At 45.3% G+C, this 27,852-nt stretch overlaps 3 protein-coding genes across 3 annotated transcripts in view; 2 read left to right on the top strand and 1 right to left on the bottom strand.

Moving 5' to 3' along the window:
- LOC309816189 (protein FAM184B-like) overlaps positions 1 to 27,852 on the bottom strand; it is a gene marked incomplete at its 5' end in the record, with an annotated part of 185,957 nt that overhangs the window by 38,081 nt on the left and 120,024 nt on the right.
- Positions 5,046 to 10,383, top strand: LOC309791800 (THO complex subunit 2-like). The gene has a single exon (XM_082600913.1). The coding sequence runs from the start codon at positions 5,241 to 5,243 to the stop codon at positions 10,080 to 10,082; it is 4,842 nt and encodes a 1,613-aa protein (XP_082457039.1). The 5' UTR covers positions 5,046 to 5,240; the 3' UTR covers positions 10,083 to 10,383.
- Positions 19,767 to 25,105, top strand: LOC309791822 (THO complex subunit 2-like). The gene has a single exon (XM_082600925.1). The coding sequence runs from the start codon at positions 19,962 to 19,964 to the stop codon at positions 24,801 to 24,803; it is 4,842 nt and encodes a 1,613-aa protein (XP_082457051.1). The 5' UTR covers positions 19,767 to 19,961; the 3' UTR covers positions 24,804 to 25,105.

Below are 27,852 nucleotides of genomic sequence, written 5' to 3'. Positions count from 1 at the left end.
TATGGAGGGCAAGGAGGGGGATGATGGGCCGAGTCTGACCAGAAAGTTCAAGGAGACTCAGCACTGACCTCTGGTGACAAGCTCACCTGTCCTCACAGGAACAGGGAGGTCTAGACGGGGAGTCTGTCTGGGGAGGTGTTCTGAGAAACTCTCTGCCCGTCTACAGGACGGACCCTGTCTGGCACCAGCACCCTGAGATCCCACTGCATGTGCATTTAAAATAACACGCTGCACTTAAAGCTTGTTTTTCCTTTCCAAAGATGGGAGCCTGCAGGCTCATCAAGTGTCCCCCAGGCCTGTGGAAAGAGAGGTTCTTCCCCCCTTCAGACAGGGGGTGACCGAGCACCCAGAGCCTCTCCCTGACACTGCTCCAAGAAGGGTGTGGCATGGGCAGGGCAGGGGTGCTGACCTCTGCAGTGCCGGCACGGTCCTTGCTGTCCCCTGGACACTGGCTGATGGCCTGTGGCCTGCCCACACTGCCCGGGGCCCTCAGCTCAGCCTGCAGCGCTTCCAAGTCCTTCTGGTGCTCAGAGCAGGCAGCCCGCTGCTCCGCCAGCTCCTGCCTCAGGGCCTCTGCAAAAGGAAGAGCAGTGGAAGGTCAGGAGCACGGTGAGGCCAAAGTCTCTTCTTCTGCAGGGACCACAGTCTCTGGGGTGGGCTGGAGTGGGGAGCTGCTGCAGGCACTGGTTCGAGTTCCCCAAACTTACTGACGTATTTCAAGAGAACAGTAACCACAATACCATGTATACAGCACTAAGTGTGTGAAACCCTTGAAAACCAGTTACGCCCTACCACCATCCTATCCACTATTATCCCTCCCATTTTACGAGAGAACAGAGCCTCAGAGAAGCTGAGCAAGTAGCCCAGAGCCACCCTGCTAATAAGCGGTAGAGTCAGGATTCAACACTTCCCACGGTTCTTCTTCCCTTGGGGCCACCTGCTTCGCCATTGCTGGTTAGTTAGGACGGGTGGTGGGCTAGGGTGGGACAGCCTGGGTCCAGAGCTGAACCCCGAGGCAACACCTGGCCACAGCACCAAGTCAGAAAACTAAGAAGAACGGGGAATTAGCAAATGACCCAGTGGCCTCTTCTGGGGGTGTGGGTCTCAAATCGGAAATGTTGACATTTGTGCCAATACTTAAGGAGACAAAACATTCACAGGTCCTACTTCTCATGGATGTAAGGTCCCAGCTGGATTGTGAAGGCAGGAGATGGTCACAGTGACTGGTACTACAGGCTATTCCATCAGTCTGGGTCCCAGAGTGAAGATTTTTTGCAGCAGAACAGCAGTCAACCTTTGATGGATATGTAGCAGAAGTGGTAAATAGGTCTTTGCTTTGTAAGCCACTCAGTCTGGGGGGATGTTTGTTACTGCAGCACAATCTAGCCTAGTGTGACTCAGTGTTATCGTCTCTTATCAATCAATCCTGGCCTCAGCACCACATGATGACCAAAAACAGAGACTTAGAAGCTCAAGAAAAAGATTTGTCAGAAGGACCCAGCAGAGTCCTGCTGATCTAACTGGGGAAATTCAGATGGCCTCATGGGAACTGGGGAGTCAGCAGACAGCTACAGCTGCCACCGTCTTCTCTGAAGCTGCATGAGCTCTTCCGCTGCTCCATCTCCGCATGGCCATGCTGGACTCCTGCTCCTCTTCCCACGCTTGCTTTTCCAGCTGCTCCATCTCCTTGCCCATGGCCCAAGGCTTGTTCTTTTCATAGTTCCAGAACATATCACCCCCTGTCCAAATCCTTCTCTGTATCTCTTGGTCCAAGTGTGAGAGAGTTTGGCCCAGTTCAGGTAAGTGACCGTTCTGATTCAGTCAGGTGAGGCTGGGTGGGCAGGAAGTCCATGTCTAGAACCCCTTGCCGTTTACAAAGGGCTTTATTGAACTATTTACAAAGGGAACCCGTAGCCAAGATTAGGCTCATTTTTAAGAATTGCATTGGTTTAAGTATCTGGTGTTGCTCTTGTAATTTAATTTACACTCTCCCTATTTCTGATGTTCTCGGTGTTCATTTACATTTTTCTGTGTTACTAGGTTTCTTCTTTATGAGCCACCTCGAAACCTTTGTGGAATAGCTGGGCAATAAATAGAGAGCTCTTCCAGTTATGTTCATTTGTTCATTAAGTATTTATGGAGCACCTACCATGTGCTAAACATGGTTCTGAGTGCTGGCGGCACAGCGGTGAGAAGGTCCTAGCCTTCATGGAGCCAACATTCTAAACAGGGGAGTCAGTTAAGGAGAGTAGCTGAGAAATAAAAATAATTCAAGTTGAGATGAAGGTAATAAAGGGAGTACCCTGGGTGACACACAGAGAGGAGCTACCCTGGTGTGCTCAGTGAAAGCTTCCTGTGTCAGGACCTGCAGGTTGAAAAACATCAGCCATGCCAAGAAATGGTGGATGATGTTGCATTCCAGGCAAAGAGGACAAATGGGCAAAGGCCCTAAGTTCGGAAGTACCTGGAAGAACAGTAAGAAAGCCAAGGAAGCTGGAGCTCGGTGAGTGGAGTGAAAAATGTACAAGATGAGGCTGCAGAGACAAGCAGGACCAGATCGTGGAAATCCGAAGGGACCACAGGAAAGAGTTTGGATTCGCACACTGAGATGTCCTTGAATCATTCTGGAGAGAGGAGCGACCAATAGACAGTGCAGACAACAGACCATAGGGAGGAGGAGTGAGGTTGGCAGTTGAGACACCAGTTAGGTGCGAGATGCCGCAGACCGGGAAATGGATGATGGGGCTTGGATCAGGGTGGTAACGCCGGAGATGGAGAAAAGTGGAGGGACTGGGGACATTTCTAGAGATCTTGTCTAAGGATTGGATTGGGGTGGTAAAGGAAAGTGGCAGGACTTTGGAGTCAGATTTTAAGCCACTTTAAATCTCTAAGCCCATCATGGGGAGTCGATAAAATCATGTATTTAGAGCTCCTATTGCCTGGCATGCAATACCCACTGAGTGAAAACTGTCCTCTCCTCTCCTTTATCCCTCTTGTGGGAACGGTAAGCACTCGATGCCTTCGGTTGAGCTTTTTCTCCCACCTGCTTCTCTTAGCTGGTTGCTCTTCTGCTCAACACTCTATGTCCTGCTGCCTTTACACACAAGTACACACACACTTTCTCTCTCAGATAAAAACATCAGCCGTGTTTAAAGGACATCTCTGTAAGAGTCTCCAGAGAGGTATTTCAAAAAGGTTGCTTGTTTGCAGGAGGATTTTTCTAAAAGGGTAGAGTATCCGTTTTCTTTCTGCTGTAAGCAAGAAGAAACCCAACTCTAACCATCTTATACAAGAAAATGTATCATCCCACTTAACAGCAAGTCCGTGGGAGGGAAAATCACTGGCACAGAATGTTATTAGGTTTCTTCCTTATGAGCCCCCTCGAAACGTTTGTGAAATAGCTGGGCAAAAACTAGAGAGCTCTTCCCATTATGTTCATTTGTTCATTAAATATTTGTTCACAGATTGACAACATCATCAGGAGCCCATGTTCTGTCCATCCTTCTGCACTGCTATCCCTGACGTGTGGGCATTGTCTTCAGGATGTTGGCCCCCTTGGTCGTTAAATGGCGGCCTCAGTTGTGCACATCCTATCCAGATAGAGGCACGTTCAGGGGAAGGAGAAGGAACTCTACATTCCCATATCTCACTCTCAAGAGTGGCAAGGGAGGCGGGTCATGGGAAAGCATGGCAGTTATCCTGGGACCTGTGGGCAGGACTTACTGACTTGCTTCTAACAGATACAATATGGAAAGAGGAGGAAAGTATGCTCTAGTGGAGAAAACTGACAGACATCACCTAACCCAGGTGATCAATGATAACATCACCAGGAAAAAGTCACATTGATATCGTGTACCCCGAATTAGATGTGATGAGCAGGTCACTTCATCTCTGCGGTGTGCTTCCCCCAAATGCATAACCCCAGTGGATTCATGAGAAAACCTCAGACAAACCTCAACTGAAAATTCCTGACCACCACTCACCAAAGTATCTGAACCATGAAAGACAAGGAAGACTGAATAATATCACAAATTACAAGAGACTAAGGAGACACGACAATGAAATGAATGAGGTAAACTGGATGGCCTCATGGAGCAGAGAGAGGGCATTAGTGGAGTAACTGGCAAGATCCAAATAAAGTCCAGAACTTAGTTAATGGTAATGTACCAATGTTCATTTCTTAACTTTGACAATGTACTGTTGGTATGTGAGATGTCGACACTGGGAGAGGTAAATCACGCTGTCTTTGAAGCTCTTCTGTAAATCTAAAATTATTATAAAATAAAAAGTTTTTTTGATTCTCTTTTTATTTTTTAAATTCTATAGTATTTTACAATTTTCAAAAGTTTCACACACATGATTTCATGTAATCCCATAATAACCATTTTTTTAAATCCCCTATCCCTATACTGACCATATACTGACCTATACTGACCATCAGCTATCACTTTTCTTAACCTTGGGGGCACTAAGGGATCCTCAGACCAGCCTCAGGGGGCCTGACACCTTCTGAAAGTACATGCATATTTTTGTGTGGTGATATCCTTCTCCAGGAGAGGGACATCGTTTTCCTCACCTGGAGGGGGCTGTAATCGGAAATGGTTAGGAGCCCCTCCTCTGGTCCAGTCTCCTTATTCCAGTGTCACATGGTGAGTCTCTAACTGAATTTAAGGTGCTCCACCTTGGCCAGGTGGATTCATGGCTGTTTCTCAGATGAGCCTCAGGCCTACTTTCACTTGAACTTTATGCCAGAGACTGGAACATTCCAACTCTGGGGTGAAATGGACAAATGCCTTCAAAGATACAAACTACCAAAGCTCACTCAGGAAGAAACAGATAACTTGAAAAGTCCTATATCTATTAATGAAATTAAAGTTGTAGTTATAAACTTTCCAGCCAGGGAAAAAGAAGGCCATGAATTCAGGACTTGATAATCAAGGGCTATCCAGCCTGGACAAGGCAGCCACCACAATTTACCAAGTGCCAGGGGCAGTGCTAAGCATCTTCCTATACATTTCCTATACATTTCACTGCATTCTACAACAGCCCTGAGAGGGGGTGGTGTTTTCTACATTTTACAGGTAAGGGCAGAGTCTTGGAGAGATGAGCAGACTCGCCCAACGTCACGCAGCTAATTATGAGCACACAGACGCGGCTCCCGGCATTCCCGTGGGCGGTGCTCCCCTTCGACCCCTCGCTCGCCTGCTGCACATCGGGTTTTTGCTCCTAGTGAGGGGAAGATGGCGGACGCAGCTGTCGTGCTTCCCGCAGAGTGGATAAAGAACTGGGAGAAATCAGGGAGAGGTGAATTTTTGCATTTATGCCGGATCCTCAGTGAACATAAAAGCCATGATAGTTCAACTTATAGAGATTTCCAGCAAGCTCTTTATGAGTTATCATACCATGTCGTTAAAGGAAATCTAAAGCATGAACAGGCATCTAATGTTCTTAACGACATTAGTGAATTTTGTGAGGATATGCCCTCCCTTCTTGCTGACGTATTCTGCATATTAGATACTGAGACAAATTGTCTAGAAGAAAAAAGCAAGAGAGACTGTTTTACACAGTTGGTATTAGCATGTTTGTATTTCGTTTCAGACACAGTTCTAAAGGAACGCTTGGATCCAGAAACACTGGAATCGTTAGGGCTTATCAAACAATCACAGCAATTCAATCAAAAGTCAGTGAAAATCAAGACAAAACTCTTTTATAAGCAGCAAAAATTTAATTTGTTAAGAGAAGAAAATGAAGGTTATGCCAGGCTGATTGCTGAATTGGGGCAAGATCTATCTGGAAATATTTCTAGTGATTTGATCTCAGAAAATATCACATCTTTAATAGGATGCTTTAATCTGGATCCCAATAGAGTTCTGGATGTCATTTTAGAAGTGTTTGAATGCAGGCCAGAACACGATGACTTCTTTATATCTTTATTAGACTCTTACATGAGTATGTGTGAACCGCAAACACTGTGTCATATTCTTGGGTTCAAATTCAAGTTTTACCAGGAACCAAATGGAGAGACTCCTTCATCTTTGTACAGAGTTGCAGCAGTACTTCTACAATTTAACCTTATTGATTTCGATGATCTTTATGTACATCTTCTTCCAGCTGATGATTGCATTATGGATGAACACAAGCGAGAAATTGTAGCAGCTAAGCAGATTGTTAGAAAACTTACAATGGTTGTACTGTCTTCCGATAAAATTGACCAACGAGAGAAAGAAAAGGAAAAAGAAGAGGAGAAAGTGGAGAAGCCACCTGACAACCAAAAACTTGGTTTGTTGGAAGCCTTGTTAAAGATTGGTGATTGGCAGCATGCACAGAACATTATGGATCAGATGCCTCCATACTATGCAGCTTCACATAAACTAATAGCCCTTGCTATTTGCAAGCTTATTCATATAACTATTGAGCCTCTCTACCGAAGAGTTGGCGTTCCTAAAGGTGCTAAAGGCTCACCTGTTGATGCTTTGCAAAACGAGAGAGCACCAAAACAAGCAGAGAGCTTTGAAGATTTGAGGAGAGACGTCTTCAATATGTTCTGTTACCTTGGTCCTCACCTTTCTCACGATCCCATTTTATTCGCAAAAGTGGTGCGGATAGGCAAGTCATTTATGAAGGCGTTTCAGTCTGACGGAAGCAAACAAGAAGATAAAGAGAAGACGGAAATTATCCTTAGCTGCTTGCTTAGCATTACTGGCCAGGTATTACTTCCATCTCTTTCTTTGATGGGCTGCAATGCTTGTATGTCTGAGGAACTGTGGGGAATGTTTAAAACATTTCCATACCAGCATAGATATCGTCTGTATGGCCAGTGGAAGAATGAAACTTACAACAGTCATCCACTTCTAGTAAAAGTTAAAGCTCAAACAATAGACAGAGCCAAATATATCATGAAGCGTCTAACCAAGGAAAATGTGAAGCCCTCTGGAAGACAAATTGGGAAGTTGAGCCACAGCAATCCAACCATTTTGTTTGATTATATCTTGTCACAAATACAGAAGTATGATAACCTAATAACGCCTGTAGTGGATTCATTGAAATACCTCACGTCACTGAATTATGACGTCTTGGCCTATTGTATCATTGAAGCTTTAGCTAATCCAGAAAAGGAGAGAATGAAACATGACGACACAACCATCTCAAGCTGGCTTCAGAGTCTGGCTAGTTTCTGTGGTGCAGTTTTTCGTAAATATCCAATTGATCTTGCTGGTCTTCTTCAATATGTGGCTAATCAGCTAAAGGCAGGCAAAAGTTGTGACCTGCTTATATTGAAAGAAGTGGTACAGAAAATGGCAGGGATAGAAATTACAGAAGAAATGACAGTGGAGCAACTAGAGGCCATGACTGGTGGAGAGCAACTAAAAGCTGAGGGTGGTTACTTTGGCCAGATAAGAAACACTAAAAAATCCTCCCAGAGATTAAAGGATGCACTATTAGACCATGATCTTGCTCTTCCTCTCTATGTGCTTATGGCTCAGCAGAGGAATGGGGTAATCTTTCAGGAAGGTGGAGAGAAACATTTGAAACTTGTGGGAAAGCTCTATGATCAGTGTCATGATACCCTGGTACAGTTTGGTGGCTTTTTAGCGTCTAATCTAAGCACAGAGGATTATATAAAGCGAGTGCCTTCAATGGATGTGCTCTGTAATGAATTTCACACACCCCATGATGCAGCATTTTTCCTGTCTAGGCCAATGTATGCACACCGTATTTCGTCCAAGTATGATGAACTTAAAAAATCAGGGAAGGGAAATAAACAGCAACATAAAGTTCACAAGTACATTACATCATGTGAAATGGTGATGGCTCCTGTGCATGAAGCAGTGGTTTCCTTATGTGTTTCCAAAGTCTGGGATGACATCAGCCCTCAGTTCTATGCCACATTCTGGTCACTGACAATGTATGACCTTGCAGTTCCACATACCAGCTATGAACGGGAAGTCAATAAACTTAAAGTCCAGATGAAAGCAATTGATGACAATCAGGAAATGCCTCCAAATAAAAAGAAAAAAGAGAAGGAGCGATGTACTGCCCTTCAGGACAAGCTTCTTGAAGAAGAAAAGAAGCAGATGGAACATGTACAGCGAGTGCTACAGAGACTGAAACTGGAAAAGGACAGTTGGCTTTTAGCAAAATCTACCAAAAATGAGACCATCACAAAATTTCTACAGCTGTGTATATTTCCTCGATGCATTTTTTCAGCAACTGATGCTGTTTACTGTGCTCGTTTTGTTGAATTGGTACATCGACAGAAAACTCCAAAGTTTTCCACACTTCTTTGCTATGATCGAGTTTTCTCTGGTATAATTTACACAGTCGCAAGCTGTACTGAAAATGAAGCTAGTCGATATGGAAGATTCCTTTGCTGCATGTTAGAGACTGTGACCAGGTGGCACAGTGATAGAGCCACATATGAAAAGGAATGTGGAAATTATCCAGGATTTCTTACTATATTACGGGCAACTGGTTTTGATGGTGGAAATAAAGCCGATCAATTAGACTATGAAAATTTTCGACACGTTGTACATAAATGGCACTACAAACTAACCAAGGCATCGGTACATTGCCTTGAAACAGGCGAATGTACTCACATCAGGAATATCTTGATTGTGCTAACAAAAATACTTCCTTGGTACCCAAAAGTTTTGAATCTGGGTCAGGCTTTGGAAAGAAGAGTGCATAAAATCTGCCAAGAGGAGAAAGAGAAGAGGCCAGATCTATATGCATTGGCTATGGGCTACGCTGGGCAGTTGAAAAGTAGAAAGTCATACATGATACCTGAAAAGGAGTTTCATCACAAAGACCCCCCTCCGAGGAATGCAATTGCCAGTATACAAAATGGGCCTTGTAGTGGGCTTTCTTCATCGTCAACAGGAAGTGCACCTAAATCGGTTGAAAGCAGTAACGATGAGACTGATAAATCAAGGGAGAGATCTCAGTGGAGTGTGAGAGCAGTTAATAAAGCTTCTAATGCCACACCAAAAGGGAATTCAAGCAATGGAAATAGTGGCTCTAACAGCAAAGCTGTTAAAGAAAATGGCAAAGAAAAAGGGAAAGAGAAAGAAAAAGAGAAAAAAGAAAAGACTCCAGCTACTACTCCAGAGGCCCGAGTACTTGGTAAAGATGGTAAAGAAAAACCAAAGGAAGAACGGCCAAGTAAAGATGAAAAAGCAAGAGAGACGAAGGAAAGAACACCTAAGTCTGACAAAGAGAAAGAAAAATTCAAGAAGGAAGGAAAAGCTAAAGATGAGAAATTCAAGACCACTGTCCCCAATGCAGAATCAAAGTCGACTCAAGAAAAGGAAAGAGAGAAGGAGCCATCCAGAGAAAGAGATATAGCAAAGGAAATGAAATTAAAGGAAAATGTTAAAGGAGGAGAGAAGACACCAGCTTCTGGGTCCTTGAAGTCACCTGTTCCCCGATCAGATATTGCAGAGGTTGAAAGGGAACTAAAACGTCGCAAAATTGATACCTACCCTTCTCCATCACATTGCTCAACAGTACTTCCCAAAGTTCCTCTGGGTTCTGAGAGCTATGCCAGCTCACCTGTCATCTCCATTCATTTTCTACAGGACAGTCTCATCAAACTCAAGGAATCTTCAGCAAAGCTCTACATTAATCATACTCCTCCACCACTGTCCAAGAGTAAGGAGAGAGAAATGGACAAGAAAGATTTGGACAAGTTGAGGGAAAGATCCAGAGAAAGAGAAATAAAAGATGAAAAGGACAGGAAAGAGCGGAAAAGGGATCACTCAGACAGTGACCGAGAAGTGCCACCAGACTTATTAACCAAGAGGCGGAAAGAGGAACATGGAACAATGGGGGTTTCAAAACACAAAAGTGAGAGTCCGTGTGAGTCTCCTTATCCAAATGAGAAAGACAAGGAAAAGAATAAGTCAAAACCGTCAGGCAAAGAAAAAGGCGGTGACTCATTTAAATCTGAAAAAATGGATAAAATCTCCTCTGGTGGCAAAAAGGAGTCCAGGCATGATAAAGGAAAGATAGAAAAGAAAGAGAAATGGGACAGTTCAGGAGGAAAGGAAGAGAAGAAACAGTCCTCGGACAAGCACAGATAATGAAGACTTTCAATCAAGGGTATGGACAGACCCCTAAGCTGAAGGTCTCCTAGAGGAGGACGCCAAAGCTCCATGCGTCACTCTCAGAATGGTATCTCCTATAATTAAGAGCTTCTGGTGCTGTCCATTTAATGGGAATCTGCTTTAAATCAGAAGATGAATACACACCACCATCCTCTTTTTTTAAATAAATTTATATATTTATTTATTTTTGGCTGCACTGGGTCTTCGTTTGCTGCACGCGGGCTTTCTCTAATTGCGCGAGCAGGGGCTACTTTCCGTTGCGGTGTGTGGGCTTCTCACTGCGGTGGCTTCTCTTGTTGCAGAGCTCAGGCTCAGGGCCCGCGGGCTTCAGTAGTTGTGGCACGTGGGCTCAGTAGTTCCGGCTCACGGGCTCTAGAGCGCAGGCTCAGTAGTTGTGGTGCACGGGCCTAGCTGCTCTGCGGCATGTGGGATCTTCCCAGACCAGGGCTCAAACCTGTGTCCCCTGCATTGGCAGGCGGATTCCTAACCACTGTGCCACCAGGGAAGTCCCACACCACCATCCTCTTGACGAGACATTCCAAAGTCACTGATTTTCAGAACCTTATTTTCACCTCCAGGCAGTTTCTTGCAGCAAGGTTCCTGTGTATACAATGTTTACTCGAGATTTGCCATCCAGAAGCAGCAGCTAATGAAAATTTCACTAACTGTTTTAGCTCGTCCTTCTTTCTCAGAAAGGAGAGGAAATCGCCTCCTGGAACCAGTTCCTTAATCATGTAGATAGGCTGTATTTGTGTGCGAACTTTGATAAATTTGACAGTACTGGGATGATTATATTGCTTGAGGATTTTGGCTTCTTGTAAAAATTTTAATTTCAGTTTCTGGGAAGGATCACCTTCACATGTTTTAACAGCAATAGCAGTTTTATCCTTTAATGTGCCCTTAAATGTGTCATCAGAATTTCCCTTGCCCAGTAATTGTGACATTTTCATGTTATGCCTTTTTTATTCTAATTGTGATCATGCTGATACCATGATTCTCTTTATTGGAACATTGACTGTTTCTGTAGTTAAAAAAATTGAGATGAAATTCGCATAAAATATGCCATTTAAAACTGGTTCTTAGTATATCCCTGTGTTGTGACCATCACCAGTAATTCCAGAACATCTCCATCACCCTCAGAAGAGAGCCTGCATCTGTTAGCAGTCACCCCCAACTCTCTCCTTCCTGCAGCCTCTGGCAACAACTAATATATTTTCTGTCTCTGTGGATTTGCCTGTTTTGGACATTTCATAAAAATGGAATCATGAAATATGTGGCCTTTGGTTATATGTGGCTTCTTTCACTTAGCATCATGTTTTCAAGGTTCATCCATGTTGTAGCATGTATCAGAACTCGATTTCTTTTTATAACTGAATACCATTCCATTGTATGGATGTGTACCACATTTTGTTTATCCATTCATCAGTGATGAACAGGAACAATGATTTGTAAGGATTAAAACTGTAAGTTCAACATTAATGTATCTATAATTATAATTGGTAATGTCAAGATTATACATGGTGTGAAGAGAATACTGTACAGAAACGATATGTAACTTATTTGTCAGCATACCATGCAAGTGTGATTATTTTCTAAGGCCCTTCTAGCTCTGGTTTTATGAATTATGTGAATGTAGTATTTTCATCAATAAAGTGTAATGCGTTAAGCCTTAGATTAAAATTTGAAAAAAAAAAAAAAAAAGAGCACACAGAACTGTCTTAACTATTCCACTGCACTGACTCCCTAAGGCTAATTTTGAGGATACTTTTGGCATCGTTAAGTTTGATTCCATAAATTCCCTGATCTGTAGGGAAATAGGGTACCCCTCCCCCCATTTCAGGGCTAATGAGATCTAGAATTCCTAGACCACTGATCCTTTCCATGGGTCAAAGGAGTAACATCAGTGGAGTGCTGGCGTACTAGGGAGTCCTTTCTTTGGGAAGATGCTGAGGGTGCAACCCAATCTTAGATCCCAGAGGCTCACCAAGGGGCAGAGGAGAGAAGCCCCGACCCGCAGAGCTACCTGCGCTGGTGGCGGAGCTGCAGCGCCTCCTGCCGGTGCTGTTCCACCTCGGCCTGCAGCCGCCGCACTGTTTCCTTGAGCTGCGAGTTGTCCTCCCAGAGGCCGCACCGCTCTCTCGGCTCCTGCTCGCCGGCGCCCTTGCCCGTCGGGGAGCCCGCCTGGCCCGGACCGGCCCCCTCCTAGGGAGAAAGCAGCCAGAAGAGCCGTTTGCAGGAGGCGCAGTGGCAGACAAGGGCCAGAGATGTGCCGCGGCAAAGACCCAGCCTGGAACCCAAATCGGGCTCCTGATTCAGGAGCTCACGTCTAGTCTCTTAAAGTTTCCTGCTTTGAGAGTTGGCCAAATGTGGCCCTCAAAAAGTCTAATAATGCTGGTGAGCCAAGAATGTGGCTTAAATGAAAACAAGCCCAACACTGCACATGTGTGGAGTGGGGGGGTGGGGGGGAAGGGGGGTAGGATGTCTCTGAGTCTCTTCTTGTTACGACACTAATTCACTAATTACCCCCCAAAGATCTCATTCCCAAATTCCATCCTATTGGTGGTTAGGGCTTCAACATGGGAACTTGGGGCGAAACCACACAGGGCAGGGGAAGGGGAGAGTGAATATTTGCTGAACGATAACAATGTCACATCACCTCACAGGATTCTGATACAGCGGGTCTGGGTACATCCCAGCCCTGTGTCTTTTGAAAAAGGCTCCCAGGTGACTCTAAGGCCACCACAGTTGTAATCCACTGCCCCGCACTTGCCCTTGCCCGTCTCTTTACCTAGGGTGCCTTCCACACCCAACCATTCCTGCCTTGGTGATGCCTTCTCGACCCCTCAGGGGAGAGGCGACAAGCTTTCTCTTCTCTGAGAGCTAGATCCTCTCCGTGTAGAGGTTATAAGGAAGTGCACTGATTTGTTGAAATGCTGGTTTCCTCCACCAGACCAGCAGCTGTTCCGGGAAGGAGCCATCTCCTCTTCATCTTCCCAATCCTATAGCACCTAGCACAGTGGCTGGGATTCAGCAGGTGCCAAATGAATGCTTGCTGCGAAATGATGCTTGAATGTCAATGGTTCAGACAGAAATACAAAGACTGATATCCACCATTAAATGGGGTCAGCGTTCATCCCCGATTAGTGAATGTAGCAGTTTTCAAGTCCATGCAAACGGGCCTGAAGGTTTGTGCATCTGTTCCTTCCAAAGACTGAACAGCATTGCACAGGGAGCGTGTGCGGCCCAGGCCCTGTACCTCTTGGTTCCAGCCCTGGGGTTTGCATAGTGTGGGATGCCCATGGGCACCACCCGGCACTCACACCTGCATGACCTGAAGAGCCTGTGGGGTTAAAGTCCTGTGGGGCCACCCTTGACTGGTGGGAGGGAGAAGCTGCTGGATAAGTGCATCCCCCTCTGTACTTGGCTGCGACAGATTTGAGAATTCTTTCATGGGGCTCCTCAGAAGATCCCAGTGGATGCAACACCACTTACCTGCAGTGGTGGCCACGCTGGGAATGCATCCTGACGTTGCACCCCCCTTTCACTCCTGCTGCCTGGGGCTGTTCCTTCTTGTGGATATACTTCTTCTCTGTGGGGGACATCACCCAGGGCCTTGCTGTTCCTCCCGGAGGGTTCAGGGCTTCCCTCCAGTGAGGTGTAGGTGAGGATTGGGTGTGGATGACCAGGTACCGTCTCATCTACCCAGCCCGGGTCTCTCTCCGTAGCCCTCAGGCAAGCCTGTCATTCATTGCAGAGGGCCCAATATTGGGCCCTTCAGCCACCAGCTGTCACCATCCCACACTTCCCCTAGCTCCTTCCACAGGTCCAGGTGGCCCCCACCAGCCTAGAACATTTAATGGATCATATTCTGTTTTCCCTCTGCTAGACTTTACCAACTGAGCTGAACTCATCGTGATACATCATTTGTTAATGATTCTCATTAAGCACAGAAATTGTCTTCAGGTTCTCAGTACCAGCAAAATCTGGAATGAACCATCCCCATGTTCCTGCGGTCTTGAGCAGGGCTGGGACACCAACCAGTCGTGGTCGTCTGCACACCCTGGTGGAGACTCTACTGTGTGCAGAGCTGTGTGCCGAGCACTGGGGGTGGGGCAGGGGGATGAGATGAAGCAGACATGGCTTGTTCTCAAAGGATGCCTAGTCCAGGCGAGGAAACAAGGGAATCCATGAAGTGGTGGTTCTCCAACAGGACAGGCAGTAGAGGTGGGTGCCAGCTGAGCTATAGCAACAGGAAGTGCTCCAGGAGCTCAGAGGGTAGAGAGGTCACGGGTGTGGAGGGGAGGCCCGTAGCACGGAGGGACTGACTGGGCACTGAAGAGGGAGGAAGGGGTCCCAGGCAGGGGCCAGGGCACATGCAAAGGCAGTGAGGCAGGATGCAGAGCCTGCATTTAGAGCAGAGAGGGATATGCAGCCAGTGGGTAAAGGCTTTTCAATGCCAGACTGACCACTGGGAGCTTATTCTCACAGCAGTCGGGAGCCACTGAAGGCTTTACACAGATGCACTTTAGATGAATACCTGAAGCCGTATGTGGTGGGCTGGGGAGAGATGCCTGGGTTGTTAGGAGGTCCCTGTGCTACCCAGCAAGGTAGGAATTATGGAGGGCAAGGAGGGGGATGATGGGCCGAGTCTGACCAGAAAGTTCAAGGAGACTCAGCACTGACCTCTGGTGACAAGCTCACCTGTCCTCACAGGAACAGGGAGGTCTAGACGGGGAGTCTGTCTGGGGAGGTGTTCTGAGAAACTCTCTGCCCGTCTACAGGACGGACCCTGTCTGGCACCAGCACCCTGAGATCCCACTGCATGTGCATTTAAAATAACACGCTGCACTTAAAGCTTGTTTTTCCTTTCCAAAGATGGGAGCCTGCAGGCTCATCAAGTGTCCCCCAGGCCTGTGGAAAGAGAGGTTCTTCCCCCCTTCAGACAGGGGGTGACCGAGCACCCAGAGCCTCTCCCTGACACTGCTCCAAGAAGGGTGTGGCATGGGCAGGGCAGGGGTGCTGACCTCTGCAGTGCCGGCACGGTCCTTGCTGTCCCCTGGACACTGGCTGATGGCCTGTGGCCTGCCCACACTGCCCGGGGCCCTCAGCTCAGCCTGCAGCGCTTCCAAGTCCTTCTGGTGCTCAGAGCAGGCAGCCCGCTGCTCCGCCAGCTCCTGCCTCAGGGCCTCTGCAAAAGGAAGAGCAGTGGAAGGTCAGGAGCACGGTGAGGCCAAAGTCTCTTCTTCTGCAGGGACCACAGTCTCTGGGGTGGGCTGGAGTGGGGAGCTGCTGCAGGCACTGGTTCGAGTTCCCCAAACTTACTGACGTATTTCAAGAGAACAGTAACCACAATACCATGTATACAGCACTAAGTGTGTGAAACCCTTGAAAACCAGTTACGCCCTACCACCATCCTATCCACTATTATCCCTCCCATTTTACGAGAGAACAGAGCCTCAGAGAAGCTGAGCAAGTAGCCCAGAGCCACCCTGCTAATAAGCGGTAGAGTCAGGATTCAACACTTCCCACGGTTCTTCTTCCCTTGGGGCCACCTGCTTCGCCATTGCTGGTTAGTTAGGACGGGTGGTGGGCTAGGGTGGGACAGCCTGGGTCCAGAGCTGAACCCCGAGGCAACACCTGGCCACAGCACCAAGTCAGAAAACTAAGAAGAACGGGGAATTAGCAAATGACCCAGTGGCCTCTTCTGGGGGTGTGGGTCTCAAATCGGAAATGTTGACATTTGTGCCAATACTTAAGGAGACAAAACATTCACAGGTCCTACTTCTCATGGATGTAAGGTCCCAGCTGGATTGTGAAGGCAGGAGATGGTCACAGTGACTGGTACTACAGGCTATTCCATCAGTCTGGGTCCCAGAGTGAAGATTTTTTGCAGCAGAACAGCAGTCAACCTTTGATGGATATGTAGCAGAAGTGGTAAATAGGTCTTTGCTTTGTAAGCCACTCAGTCTGGGGGGATGTTTGTTACTGCAGCACAATCTAGCCTAGTGTGACTCAGTGTTATCGTCTCTTATCAATCAATCCTGGCCTCAGCACCACATGATGACCAAAAACAGAGACTTAGAAGCTCAAGAAAAAGATTTGTCAGAAGGACCCAGCAGAGTCCTGCTGATCTAACTGGGGAAATTCAGATGGCCTCATGGGAACTGGGGAGTCAGCAGACAGCTACAGCTGCCACCGTCTTCTCTGAAGCTGCATGAGCTCTTCCGCTGCTCCATCTCCGCATGGCCATGCTGGACTCCTGCTCCTCTTCCCACGCTTGCTTTTCCAGCTGCTCCATCTCCTTGCCCATGGCCCAAGGCTTGTTCTTTTCATAGTTCCAGAACATATCACCCCCTGTCCAAATCCTTCTCTGTATCTCTTGGTCCAAGTGTGAGAGAGTTTGGCCCAGTTCAGGTAAGTGACCGTTCTGATTCAGTCAGGTGAGGCTGGGTGGGCAGGAAGTCCATGTCTAGAACCCCTTGCCGTTTACAAAGGGCTTTATTGAACTATTTACAAAGGGAACCCGTAGCCAAGATTAGGCTCATTTTTAAGAATTGCATTGGTTTAAGTATCTGGTGTTGCTCTTGTAATTTAATTTACACTCTCCCTATTTCTGATGTTCTCGGTGTTCATTTACATTTTTCTGTGTTACTAGGTTTCTTCTTTATGAGCCACCTCGAAACCTTTGTGGAATAGCTGGGCAATAAATAGAGAGCTCTTCCAGTTATGTTCATTTGTTCATTAAGTATTTATGGAGCACCTACCATGTGCTAAACATGGTTCTGAGTGCTGGCGGCACAGCGGTGAGAAGGTCCTAGCCTTCATGGAGCCAACATTCTAAACAGGGGAGTCAGTTAAGGAGAGTAGCTGAGAAATAAAAATAATTCAAGTTGAGATGAAGGTAATAAAGGGAGTACCCTGGGTGACACACAGAGAGGAGCTACCCTGGTGTGCTCAGTGAAAGCTTCCTGTGTCAGGACCTGCAGGTTGAAAAACATCAGCCATGCCAAGAAATGGTGGATGATGTTGCATTCCAGGCAAAGAGGACAAATGGGCAAAGGCCCTAAGTTCGGAAGTACCTGGAAGAACAGTAAGAAAGCCAAGGAAGCTGGAGCTCGGTGAGTGGAGTGAAAAATGTACAAGATGAGCCTGCAGAGACAAGCAGGACCAGATCGTGGAAATCCGAAGGGACCACAGGAAAGAGTTTGGATTCGCACACTGAGATGTCCTTGAATCATTCTGGAGAGAGGAGCGACCAATAGACAGTGCAGACAACAGACCATAGGGAGGAGGAGTGAGGTTGGCAGTTGAGACACCAGTTAGGTGCGAGATGCCGCAGACCGGGAAATGGATGATGGGGCTTGGATCAGGGTGGTAACGCCGGAGATGGAGAAAAGTGGAGGGACTGGGGACATTTCTAGAGATCTTGTCTAAGGATTGGATTGGGGTGGTAAAGGAAAGTGGCAGGACTTTGGAGTCAGATTTTAAGCCACTTTAAATCTCTAAGCCCATCATGGGGAGTCGATAAAATCATGTATTTAGAGCTCCTATTGCCTGGCATGCAATACCCACTGAGTGAAAACTGTCCTCTCCTCTCCTTTATCCCTCTTGTGGGAACGGTAAGCACTCGATGCCTTCGGTTGAGCTTTTTCTCCCACCTGCTTCTCTTAGCTGGTTGCTCTTCTGCTCAACACTCTATGTCCTGCTGCCTTTACACACAAGTACACACACACTTTCTCTCTCAGATAAAAACATCAGCCGTGTTTAAAGGACATCTCTGTAAGAGTCTCCAGAGAGGTATTTCAAAAAGGTTGCTTGTTTGCAGGAGGATTTTTCTAAAAGGGTAGAGTATCCGTTTTCTTTCTGCTATAAGCAAGAAGAAACCCAACTCTAACCATCTTATACAAGAAAATGTATCATCCCACTTAACAGCAAGTCCGTGGGAGGGAAAATCACTGGCACAGAATGTTATTAGGTTTCTTCCTTATGAGCCCCCTCGAAACGTTTGTGAAATAGCTGGGCAAAAACTAGAGAGCTCTTCCCATTATGTTCATTTGTTCATTAAATATTTGTTCACAGATTGACAACATCATCAGGAGCCCATGTTCTGTCCATCCTTCTGCACTGCTATCCCTGACGTGTGGGCATTGTCTTCAGGATGTTGGCCCCCTTGGTCGTTAAATGGCGGCCTCAGTTGTGCACATCCTATCCAGATAGAGGCACGTTCAGGGGAAGGAGAAGGAACTCTACATTCCCATATCTCACTCTCAAGAGTGGCAAGGGAGGCGGGTCATGGGAAAGCATGGCAGTTATCCTGGGACCTGTGGGCAGGACTTACTGACTAGCTTCTAACAGATACAATATGGAAAGAGGAGGAAAGTATGCTCTAGTGGAGAAAACTGACAGACATCACCTAACCCAGGTGATCAATGATAACATCACCAGGAAAAAGTCACATTGATATCGTGTACCCCGAATTAGATGTGATGAGCAGGTCACTTCATCTCTGCGGTGTGCTTCCCCCAAATGCATAACCCCAGTGGATTCATGAGAAAACCTCAGACAAACCTCAACTGAAAATTCCTGACCACCACTCACCAAAGTATCTGAACCATGAAAGACAAGGAAGACTGAATAATATCACAAATTACAAGAGACTAAGGAGACACGACAATGAAATGAATGAGGTAAACTGGATGGCCTCATGGAGCAGAGAGAGGGCATTAGTGGAGTAACTGGCAAGATCCAAATAAAGTCCAGAACTTAGTTAATGGTAATGTACCAATGTTCATTTCTTAACTTTGACAATGTACTGTTGGTATGTGAGATGTCGACACTGGGAGAGGTAAATCACGCTGTCTTTGAAGCTCTTCTGTAAATCTAAAATTATTATAAAATAAAAAGTTTTTTTGATTCTCTTTTTATTTTTTAAATTCTATAGTATTTTACAATTTTCAAAAGTTTCACACACATGATTTCATGTAATCCCATAATAACCATTTTTTTAAATCCCCTATCCCTATACTGACCATATACTGACCTATACTGACCATCAGCTATCACTTTTCTTAACCTTGGGGGCACTAAGGGATCCTCAGACCAGCCTCAGGGGGCCTGACACCTTCTGAAAGTACATGCATATTTTTGTGTGGTGATATCCTTCTCCAGGAGAGGGACATCGTTTTCCTCACCTGGAGGGGGCTGTAATCGGAAATGGTTAGGAGCCCCTCCTCTGGTCCAGTCTCCTTATTCCAGTGTCACATGGTGAGTCTCTAACTGAATTTAAGGTGCTCCACCTTGGCCAGGTGGATTCATGGCTGTTTCTCAGATGAGCCTCAGGCCTACTTTCACTTGAACTTTATGCCAGAGACTGGAACATTCCAACTCTGGGGTGAAATGGACAAATGCCTTCAAAGATACAAACTACCAAAGCTCACTCAGGAAGAAACAGATAACTTGAAAAGTCCTATATCTATTAATGAAATTAAAGTTGTAGTTATAAACTTTCCAGCCAGGGAAAAAGAAGGCCATGAATTCAGGACTTGATAATCAAGGGCTATCCAGCCTGGACAAGGCAGCCACCACAATTTACCAAGTGCCAGGGGCAGTGCTAAGCATCTTCCTATACATTTCCTATACATTTCACTGCATTCTACAACAGCCCTGAGAGGGGGTGGTGTTTTCTACATTTTACAGGTAAGGGCAGAGTCTTGGAGAGATGAGCAGACTCGCCCAACGTCACGCAGCTAATTATGAGCACACAGACGCGGCTCCCGGCATTCCCGTGGGCGGTGCTCCCCTTCGACCCCTCGCTCGCCTGCTGCACATCGGGTTTTTGCTCCTAGTGAGGGGAAGATGGCGGACGCAGCTGTCGTGCTTCCCGCAGAGTGGATAAAGAACTGGGAGAAATCAGGGAGAGGTGAATTTTTGCATTTATGCCGGATCCTCAGTGAACATAAAAGCCATGATAGTTCAACTTATAGAGATTTCCAGCAAGCTCTTTATGAGTTATCATACCATGTCGTTAAAGGAAATCTAAAGCATGAACAGGCATCTAATGTTCTTAACGACATTAGTGAATTTTGTGAGGATATGCCCTCCCTTCTTGCTGACGTATTCTGCATATTAGATACTGAGACAAATTGTCTAGAAGAAAAAAGCAAGAGAGACTGTTTTACACAGTTGGTATTAGCATGTTTGTATTTCGTTTCAGACACAGTTCTAAAGGAACGCTTGGATCCAGAAACACTGGAATCGTTAGGGCTTATCAAACAATCACAGCAATTCAATCAAAAGTCAGTGAAAATCAAGACAAAACTCTTTTATAAGCAGCAAAAATTTAATTTGTTAAGAGAAGAAAATGAAGGTTATGCCAGGCTGATTGCTGAATTGGGGCAAGATCTATCTGGAAATATTTCTAGTGATTTGATCTCAGAAAATATCACATCTTTAATAGGATGCTTTAATCTGGATCCCAATAGAGTTCTGGATGTCATTTTAGAAGTGTTTGAATGCAGGCCAGAACACGATGACTTCTTTATATCTTTATTAGACTCTTACATGAGTATGTGTGAACCGCAAACACTGTGTCATATTCTTGGGTTCAAATTCAAGTTTTACCAGGAACCAAATGGAGAGACTCCTTCATCTTTGTACAGAGTTGCAGCAGTACTTCTACAATTTAACCTTATTGATTTCGATGATCTTTATGTACATCTTCTTCCAGCTGATGATTGCATTATGGATGAACACAAGCGAGAAATTGTAGCAGCTAAGCAGATTGTTAGAAAACTTACAATGGTTGTACTGTCTTCCGATAAAATTGACCAACGAGAGAAAGAAAAGGAAAAAGAAGAGGAGAAAGTGGAGAAGCCACCTGACAACCAAAAACTTGGTTTGTTGGAAGCCTTGTTAAAGATTGGTGATTGGCAGCATGCACAGAACATTATGGATCAGATGCCTCCATACTATGCAGCTTCACATAAACTAATAGCCCTTGCTATTTGCAAGCTTATTCATATAACTATTGAGCCTCTCTACCGAAGAGTTGGCGTTCCTAAAGGTGCTAAAGGCTCACCTGTTGATGCTTTGCAAAACGAGAGAGCACCAAAACAAGCAGAGAGCTTTGAAGATTTGAGGAGAGACGTCTTCAATATGTTCTGTTACCTTGGTCCTCACCTTTCTCACGATCCCATTTTATTCGCAAAAGTGGTGCGGATAGGCAAGTCATTTATGAAGGCGTTTCAGTCTGACGGAAGCAAACAAGAAGATAAAGAGAAGACGGAAATTATCCTTAGCTGCTTGCTTAGCATTACTGGCCAGGTATTACTTCCATCTCTTTCTTTGATGGGCTGCAATGCTTGTATGTCTGAGGAACTGTGGGGAATGTTTAAAACATTTCCATACCAGCATAGATATCGTCTGTATGGCCAGTGGAAGAATGAAACTTACAACAGTCATCCACTTCTAGTAAAAGTTAAAGCTCAAACAATAGACAGAGCCAAATATATCATGAAGCGTCTAACCAAGGAAAATGTGAAGCCCTCTGGAAGACAAATTGGGAAGTTGAGCCACAGCAATCCAACCATTTTGTTTGATTATATCTTGTCACAAATACAGAAGTATGATAACCTAATAACGCCTGTAGTGGATTCATTGAAATACCTCACGTCACTGAATTATGACATCTTGGCCTATTGTATCATTGAAGCTTTAGCTAATCCAGAAAAGGAGAGAATGAAACATGACGACACAACCATCTCAAGCTGGCTTCAGAGTCTGGCTAGTTTCTGTGGTGCAGTTTTTCGTAAATATCCAATTGATCTTGCTGGTCTTCTTCAATATGTGGCTAATCAGCTAAAGGCAGGCAAAAGTTGTGACCTGCTTATATTGAAAGAAGTGGTACAGAAAATGGCAGGGATAGAAATTACAGAAGAAATGACAGTGGAGCAACTAGAGGCCATGACTGGTGGAGAGCAACTAAAAGCTGAGGGTGGTTACTTTGGCCAGATAAGAAACACTAAAAAATCCTCCCAGAGATTAAAGGATGCACTATTAGACCATGATCTTGCTCTTCCTCTCTATGTGCTTATGGCTCAGCAGAGGAATGGGGTAATCTTTCAGGAAGGTGGAGAGAAACATTTGAAACTTGTGGGAAAGCTCTATGATCAGTGTCATGATACCCTGGTACAGTTTGGTGGCTTTTTAGCGTCTAATCTAAGCACAGAGGATTATATAAAGCGAGTGCCTTCAATGGATGTGCTCTGTAATGAATTTCACACACCCCATGATGCAGCATTTTTCCTGTCTAGGCCAATGTATGCACACCGTATTTCGTCCAAGTATGATGAACTTAAAAAATCAGGGAAGGGAAATAAACAGCAACATAAAGTTCACAAGTACATTACATCATGTGAAATGGTGATGGCTCCTGTGCATGAAGCAGTGGTTTCCTTATGTGTTTCCAAAGTCTGGGATGACATCAGCCCTCAGTTCTATGCCACATTCTGGTCACTGACAATGTATGACCTTGCAGTTCCACATACCAGCTATGAACGGGAAGTCAATAAACTTAAAGTCCAGATGAAAGCAATTGATGACAATCAGGAAATGCCTCCAAATAAAAAGAAAAAAGAGAAGGAGCGATGTACTGCCCTTCAGGACAAGCTTCTTGAAGAAGAAAAGAAGCAGATGGAACATGTACAGCGAGTGCTACAGAGACTGAAACTGGAAAAGGACAGTTGGCTTTTAGCAAAATCTACCAAAAATGAGACCATCACAAAATTTCTACAGCTGTGTGTATTTCCTCGATGCATTTTTTCAGCAACTGATGCTGTTTACTGTGCTCGTTTTGTTGAATTGGTACATCGACAGAAAACTCCAAAGTTTTCCACACTTCTTTGCTATGATCGAGTTTTCTCTGGTATAATTTACACAGTCGCAAGCTGTACTGAAAATGAAGCTAGTCGATATGGAAGATTCCTTTGCTGCATGTTAGAGACTGTGACCAGGTGGCACAGTGATAGAGCCACATATGAAAAGGAATGTGGAAATTATCCAGGATTTCTTACTATATTACGGGCAACTGGTTTTGATGGTGGAAATAAAGCCGATCAATTAGACTATGAAAATTTTCGACACGTTGTACATAAATGGCACTACAAACTAACCAAGGCATCGGTACATTGCCTTGAAACAGGCGAATGTACTCACATCAGGAATATCTTGATTGTGCTAACAAAAATACTTCCTTGGTACCCAAAAGTTTTGAATCTGGGTCAGGCTTTGGAAAGAAGAGTGCATAAAATCTGCCAAGAGGAGAAAGAGAAGAGGCCAGATCTATATGCATTGGCTATGGGCTACGCTGGGCAGTTGAAAAGTAGAAAGTCATACATGATACCTGAAAAGGAGTTTCATCACAAAGACCCCCCTCCGAGGAATGCAATTGCCAGTATACAAAATGGGCCTTGTAGTGGGCTTTCTTCATCGTCAACAGGAAGTGCACCTAAATCGGTTGAAAGCAGTAACGATGAGACTGATAAATCAAGGGAGAGATCTCAGTGGAGTGTGAGAGCAGTTAATAAAGCTTCTAATGCCACACCAAAAGGGAATTCAAGCAATGGAAATAGTGGCTCTAACAGCAAAGCTGTTAAAGAAAATGGCAAAGAAAAAGGGAAAGAGAAAGAAAAAGAGAAAAAAGAAAAGACTCCAGCTACTACTCCAGAGGCCCGAGTACTTGGTAAAGATGGTAAAGAAAAACCAAAGGAAGAACGGCCAAGTAAAGATGAAAAAGCAAGAGAGACGAAGGAAAGAACACCTAAGTCTGACAAAGAGAAAGAAAAATTCAAGAAGGAAGGAAAAGCTAAAGATGAGAAATTCAAGACCACTGTCCCCAATGCAGAATCAAAGTCGACTCAAGAAAAGGAAAGAGAGAAGGAGCCATCCAGAGAAAGAGATATAGCAAAGGAAATGAAATTAAAGGAAAATGTTAAAGGAGGAGAGAAGACACCAGCTTCTGGGTCCTTGAAGTCACCTGTTCCCCGATCAGATATTGCAGAGGTTGAAAGGGAACTAAAACGTCGCAAAATTGATACCTACCCTTCTCCATCACATTGCTCAACAGTACTTCCCAAAGTTCCTCTGGGTTCTGAGAGCTATGCCAGCTCACCTGTCATCTCCATTCATTTTCTACAGGACAGTCTCATCAAACTCAAGGAATCTTCAGCAAAGCTCTACATTAATCATACTCCTCCACCACTGTCCAAGAGTAAGGAGAGAGAAATGGACAAGAAAGATTTGGACAAGTTGAGGGAAAGATCCAGAGAAAGAGAAATAAAAGATGAAAAGGACAGGAAAGAGCGGAAAAGGGATCACTCAGACAGTGACCGAGAAGTGCCACCAGACTTATTAACCAAGAGGCGGAAAGAGGAACATGGAACAATGGGGGTTTCAAAACACAAAAGTGAGAGTCCGTGTGAGTCTCCTTATCCAAATGAGAAAGACAAGGAAAAGAATAAGTCAAAACCGTCAGGCAAAGAAAAAGGCGGTGACTCATTTAAATCTGAAAAAATGGATAAAATCTCCTCTGGTGGCAAAAAGGAGTCCAGGCATGATAAAGGAAAGATAGAAAAGAAAGAGAAATGGGACAGTTCAGGAGGAAAGGAAGAGAAGAAACAGTCCTCGGACAAGCACAGATAATGAAGACTTTCAATCAAGGGTATGGACAGACCCCTAAGCTGAAGGTCTCCTAGAGGAGGACGCCAAAGCTCCATGCGTCACTCTCAGAATGGTATCTCCTATAATTAAGAGCTTCTGGTGCTGTCCATTTAATGGGAATCTGCTTTAAATCAGAAGATGAATACACACCACCATCCTCTTTTTTTAAATAAATTTATATATTTATTTATTTTTGGCTGCACTGGGTCTTCGTTTGCTGCACGCGGGCTTTCTCTAATTGCGCGAGCAGGGGCTACTTTCCGTTGCGGTGTGTGGGCTTCTCACTGCGGTGGCTTCTCTTGTTGCAGAGCTCAGGCTCAGGGCCCGCGGGCTTCAGTAGTTGTGGCACGTGGGCTCAGTAGTTCCGGCTCACGGGCTCTAGAGCGCAGGCTCAGTAGTTGTGGTGCACGGGCCTAGCTGCTCTGCGGCATGTGGGATCTTCCCAGACCAGGGCTCAAACCTGTGTCCCCTGCATTGGCAGGCGGATTCCTAACCACTGTGCCACCAGGGAAGTCCCACACCACCATCCTCTTGACGAGACATTCCAAAGTCACTGATTTTCAGAACCTTATTTTCACCTCCAGGCAGTTTCTTGCAGCAAGGTTCCTGTGTATACAATGTTTACTCGAGATTTGCCATCCAGAAGCAGCAGCTAATGAAAATTTCACTAACTGTTTTAGCTCGTCCTTCTTTCTCAGAAAGGAGAGGAAATCGCCTCCTGGAACCAGTTCCTTAATCATGTAGATAGGCTGTATTTGTGTGCGAACTTTGATAAATTTGACAGTACTGGGATGATTATATTGCTTGAGGATTTTGGCTTCTTGTAAAAATTTTAATTTCAGTTTCTGGGAAGGATCACCTTCACATGTTTTAACAGCAATAGCAGTTTTATCCTTTAATGTGCCCTTAAATGTGTCATCAGAATTTCCCTTGCCCAGTAATTGTGACATTTTCATGTTATGCCTTTTTTATTCTAATTGTGATCATGCTGATACCATGATTCTCTTTATTGGAACATTGACTGTTTCTGTAGTTAAAAAAATTGAGATGAAATTCGCATAAAATATGCCATTTAAAACTGGTTCTTAGTATATCCCTGTGTTGTGACCATCACCAGTAATTCCAGAACATCTCCATCACCCTCAGAAGAGAGCCTGCATCTGTTAGCAGTCACCCCCAACTCTCTCCTTCCTGCAGCCTCTGGCAACAACTAATATATTTTCTGTCTCTGTGGATTTGCCTGTTTTGGACATTTCATAAAAATGGAATCATGAAATATGTGGCCTTTGGTTATATGTGGCTTCTTTCACTTAGCATCATGTTTTCAAGGTTCATCCATGTTGTAGCATGTATCAGAACTCGATTTCTTTTTATAACTGAATACCATTCCATTGTATGGATGTGTACCACATTTTGTTTATCCATTCATCAGTGATGAACAGGAACAATGATTTGTAAGGATTAAAACTGTAAGTTCAACATTAATGTATCTATAATTATAATTGGTAATGTCAAGATTATACATGGTGTGAAGAGAATACTGTACAGAAACGATATGTAACTTATTTGTCAGCATACCATGCAAGTGTGATTATTTTCTAAGGCCCTTCTAGCTCTGGTTTTATGAATTATGTGAATGTAGTATTTTCATCAATAAAGTGTAATGCGTTAAGCCTTAGATTAAAATTTGAAAAAAAAAAAAAAAAAAAAGAGCACACAGAACTGTCTTAACTATTCCACTGCACTGACTCCCTAAGGCTAATTTTGAGGATACTTTTGGCATCGTTAAGTTTGATTCCATAAATTCCCTGATCTGTAGGGAAATAGGGTACCCCTCCCCCCATTTCAGGGCTAATGAGATCTAGAATTCCTAGACCACTGATCCTTTCCATGGGTCAAAGGAGTAACATCAGTGGAGTGCTGGCGTACTAGGGAGTCCTTTCTTTGGGAAGATGCTGAGGGTGCAACCCAATCTTAGATCCCAGAGGCTCACCAAGGGGCAGAGGAGAGAAGCCCCGACCCGCAGAGCTACCTGCGCTGGTGGCGGAGCTGCAGCGCCTCCTGCCGGTGCTGTTCCACCTCGGCCTGCAGCCGCCGCACTGTTTCCTTGAGCTGCGAGTTGTCCTCCCAGAGGCCGCACCGCTCTCTCGGCTCCTGCTCGCCGGCGCCCTTGCCCGTCGGGGAGCCCGCCTGGCCCGGACCGGCCCCCTCCTAGGGAGAAAGCAGCCAGAAGAGCCGTTTGCAGGAGGCGCAGTGGCAGACAAGGGCCAGAGATGTGCCGCGGCAAAGACCCAGCCTGGAACCCAAATCGGGCTCCTGATTCAGGAGCTCACGTCTAGTCTCTTAAAGTTTCCTGCTTTGAGAGTTGGCCAAATGTGGCCCTCAAAAAGTCTAATAATGCTGGTGAGCCAAGAATGTGGCTTAAATGAAAACAAGCCCAACACTGCACATGTGTGGAGTGGGGGGGTGGGGGGGAAGGGGGGTAGGATGTCTCTGAGTCTCTTCTTGTTACGACACTAATTCACTAATTACCCCCCAAAGATCTCATTCCCAAATTCCATCCTATTGGTGGTTAGGGCTTCAACATGGGAACTTGGGGCGAAACCACACAGGGCAGGGGAAGGGGAGAGTGAATATTTGCTGAACGATAACAATGTCACATCACCTCACAGGATTCTGATACAGCGGGTCTGGGTACGTCCCAGCCCTGTGTCTTTTGAAAAAGGCTCCCAGGTGACTCTAAGGCCACCACAGTTGTAATCCACTGCCCCGCACTTGCCCTTGCCCGTCTCTTTACCTAGGGTGCCTTCCACACCCAACCATTCCTGCCTTGGTGATGCCTTCTCGACCCCTCAGGGGAGAGGCGACAAGCTTTCTCTTCTCTGAGAGCTAGATCCTCTCCGTGTAGAGGTTATAAGGAAGTGCACTGATTTGTTGAAATGCTGGTTTCCTCCACCAGACCAGCAGCTGTTCCGGGAAGGAGCCATCTCCTCTTCATCTTCCCAATCCTATAGCACCTAGCACAGTGGCT

Source organism: Mesoplodon mirus (genome assembly GCF_964341445.2).
Source record: "Mesoplodon mirus genome assembly, chromosome: 2".
Taxonomy (NCBI): domain Eukaryota; kingdom Metazoa; phylum Chordata; class Mammalia; order Artiodactyla; family Ziphiidae; genus Mesoplodon; species Mesoplodon mirus.
The sequence above is the reverse complement of the archived record's forward strand: the minus strand, read 5'-3'. Positions and strand labels throughout refer to the sequence as shown.

Excerpts from the sequence above, each read along its gene's own strand:
- LOC309791800 (XM_082600913.1), top strand. The coding sequence starts at position 5,241 with ATGGCGGACGCAGCTGTCGTGCTTCCCGCAGAGTGGATAAAGAACTGG.
- LOC309791822 (XM_082600925.1), top strand. The coding sequence starts at position 19,962 with ATGGCGGACGCAGCTGTCGTGCTTCCCGCAGAGTGGATAAAGAACTGG.